A 3,345-nucleotide genomic window follows, 5' to 3' on the forward strand; every position below is an offset into this window, starting at 1 on the left:
GGGGGTGCGTGCGTGCGTGCGTGCGTGTGTCTGTTAGAAGCAGCGATCGGTGCGGAGGAGCGATCGCGTCTGGGCGCGAGACTCGGCCGCGCGAGCGCGTGGGTGCGCGCGGAGCGCACGAGCTGGGAGCGTGGGGTCGTGGGGGGCTGGCTGCATGTCTGTGCGTGTGTATAAGAGTCCTCGATCCCTCCTGTGTATCGCTGTGGTGTTTTCGAGTTCGTGCTCGACGGGAATACAGGCGAGCCGTAGTTGCGGCGAAGGTGTTTGTGCGCCGGCATATCTCCTGTGTTCATCCACTCTCCTTCCAAGCGTGTCTCCGGTGATCACCGTCGACGAGGGGTTCCATCTTTGCTGACATTTGGTATCAGAGCTTTCAGGTTCGGGAGGTCGCCGGCGGCAATGGCGCTGGTTCCACACGGCGGCAGCACGGGCGGGTCGGTGTCCATGGGGATACCGATGCTCTCGCCGGAGGGCTACACCGTGTGGGCGATCAAGGTGCAGGCCATCCTTGATGCCCACGCGCTGTGGGAAGCGGTGGCGCTGGCGGGTGACGCGGCGGTGAACGCCAAGAAGTGCAAGACGGCGCGGGCGCTCCTCCTGTCGGGGCTGTCGGAGGACGTGCTGCTCTCGGTGGCGACGAAGCCCACCGCCAGAGAGGTATGGGACTCTCTGAAGGTGCGTTTCGTCGGCGCCGAGCGGGTGCGCGCGGCGAGGAGGGCGACGCTGCGCGGCGAGCTTGATCGGCTGAAGATGGAGGACGGCGAGACCCTGGACGCGTACGCCGGGCGGCTTGCGGGCATGGCGGCGCGGTTCGCAAGCTTGGGGGAGACGCTGGACGATGAGGCGCTCGTGAAGAAGCTTCTGGACACCGTCCCGGATTGCTTGTTCCCCGTCGTCGCCGGCATCGAACAGTTCTGTGACACGGCGACCATGGCATTCGACGAGGCGCTCGGGCGGCTGCGTGCGTTCGAGGAGCGAGTGCAACGTCGCAGACAAGATGGCGGCGAGCGTGCCGGGAGCAGCTCATGCTCACCATGGAGCAGTGGCGCGCTCGGGAGCGCCGGCGAGGCGGCACTTGGGACGACGACGACGACCAGAGGAGCGAGGCGTCGGGCAGCGGAAGAGGGCACCGAGGACGCTGCTACAACTGCGGACAGAGGGGGCACTTCAAGCGCGAGTGCACTCGGCCGAAGAAGGAAGCAGCAGCGGCGGAGCAGGCACTGCTGGCGCACGCCGGTGACGACCTCGACAGTCCGGCACTCCTCTGAGCCATGGCTTAGGGGGTGATTGTTGGGGCAAAATAAGCCAGGGCTGGGTCGTGGTGTTCGCGCACCTGACGGCCGCGTCGAGGGCACGCGTGCGTGCGCGCGCTGGAGGCGTGACCGAGCCCAGCCAGGCGGACTAGGACGTGTGTGTGTGCGTCGTAGGGGGTGCGTGCGTGCGTGCGTGCGTGTGTCTGTTAGAAGCAGCGATTGGTGCGGAGGAGCGATCGCGTCTGGGCGCGAGACTCGGCCGCGCGAGCGCGTGGGTGCGCGCGGAGCGCACGAGCTGGGAGCGTGGGGTCGTGGGGGGGCTGGCTGCATGTCTGTGCGTGTGTATAAGAGTCCCCGATCCCTCCTGTGTATCACTGTGGTGTTTTCGAGTTCGTGCTCGACGGGAATACAGGCGAGCCGTAGTTGCGGCGAAGGTGTTTGTGCGCCGGCATATCTCCTGTGTTCATCCACTCTCCTTCCAAGCGTGTCTCCGGTGATCACCGTCGACGAGGGGTTCCATCTTTGCTGACAGTACCACTATTGAGCCATTGTAAAGAAAAATAATAATCTTCATAGTTTCATGAATACCAAGTACCACTTACGTCAGATCAACGTATGCATGCGGCATGATACTCAAGTGAGTACAGCAACTACCGTCGAGGAGAAACTTTACATGCTGCTTTCCTGCCTGCGAGGTTCCCAAATTTACATCACGTACGTGTCTATCAAAGTGCTGTGCGTCGACAGAAGCTTGTCCTAGATGCATTGCGACCTCTCTGTTTGGCGGGTTATGAAAGAAGCCCTCCGCAGGTTGGCCTCCACGTAGAGGATATTCATTTCACGGCCGGGAGCTGCTCGCGACGTGGGCACCGTCGCGGCCACCACGGCCACCTCGTCAGGGGTTGGCTCGCGGGGAGCGTGGCCTATAAATTGTGCCCACGCACTCAAAACATTACACCAGCAAACACTCGGCGACACACACAAACAGCAAGTAGCAATCATCTAGCCGATTCTTCCCTTCTCTCCTTCGTCCACCTTCCGCGGCTGATTAATGGCAACCATGGTGACCATGAGTTCCTTCGCCGGTGCGGCCGTCCTGCCGCGCGGCTCGGTTGGTCGCTTCGGCGCCCTGTCTCTGCCAGCGCTGGGCCGATGCGCCCTCGTCGTCAGGGCACAGACCGAGGGCCCCAGCGCACCACCGCCAAACAAACCCAAAGCGAACACCTCGATATGGGGCGCGCTGGCATTCAGTGGCCCTGCGCCGGAGCGCATCAACGGGCGCCTTGCCATGGTAGGCTTCGTGACGGCGCTTGCGGTGGAGGCAGGGCGCGGCGACGGGCTCCTCTCGCAGCTCGGCAGTGGCACCGGGCAGGCGTGGTTCGCCTACTCCGTGGCAGTGCTAACCGTGGCGTCGCTGGTGCCACTACTCCAGGGCGAGAGCGCCGAGGGCAGAGCCGGCGCCATCATGAACGCCAACGCGGAGCTCTGGAACGGCCGCTTCGCCATGCTCGGACTCGTCGCACTCGCGGCCACCGAGATCATCACCGGCGCGCCTTTTATCAACGTGTAAACTAGCTTTGTTGTCTCGACCGGATAACACAACATATGTAGCTAGTACTAGTAGGACATGTAAATGATGAGAGCTGGTCATCTTTCAAATTCTTTGTAGTGCTTATACTAATTAAAGAGAGTTCATACTATCGGAGCTGCTTTGTTTCTCTTTCGAAACTTCTTTGTATGAAAAAATTGGCACATAGACTAAAGACCACCAATAGACTATAGATCAACAAGCTTCATGTACAAGCAGTTTAATTTAAAACATATTTACTAAATGCCTGGAAATTCACTCTATGACTTAAGTATAGCAAACAAACCTCGAAGAAGGTCAAATTGTGATGGCGTGCACTTAGATTTATTTTAAGGTCAAATGATGAATCAACCGACACTTCACCTTCAAATTTGGCCATTCCCTCTCGAAACATAAATTCTTTCTCCAAGCTGGTCCGATTTCCATGCAGTATATGTCATAACTTTCGCAAAACCTTCTCAAAGTTTTACCTTGAATATTGATGCCATATGATGATACCCTGAC

The 3,345-nt window shown here is 59.3% G+C and overlaps 1 protein-coding gene across 1 annotated transcript; it reads left to right on the forward strand.

The window, feature by feature from the left end:
- The first annotated feature begins 2,220 nt into the window (after nucleotides 1-2,220).
- Nucleotides 2,221-2,968, forward strand: LOC123107085 (low molecular mass early light-inducible protein HV90, chloroplastic-like). The gene has a single exon (XM_044529087.1). It carries the CDS (start codon nucleotides 2,305-2,307, stop codon nucleotides 2,821-2,823), a length of 519 nt encoding a protein of 172 aa, XP_044385022.1. The 5' UTR covers nucleotides 2,221-2,304; the 3' UTR covers nucleotides 2,824-2,968.
- Nucleotides 2,969-3,345: the final 377 nt, after the last annotated feature.

Source organism: Triticum aestivum, chromosome 5A, assembly GCF_018294505.1.
Source record: "Triticum aestivum cultivar Chinese Spring chromosome 5A, IWGSC CS RefSeq v2.1, whole genome shotgun sequence".
Taxonomy (NCBI): Eukaryota; Viridiplantae; Streptophyta; class Magnoliopsida; order Poales; family Poaceae; genus Triticum; species Triticum aestivum.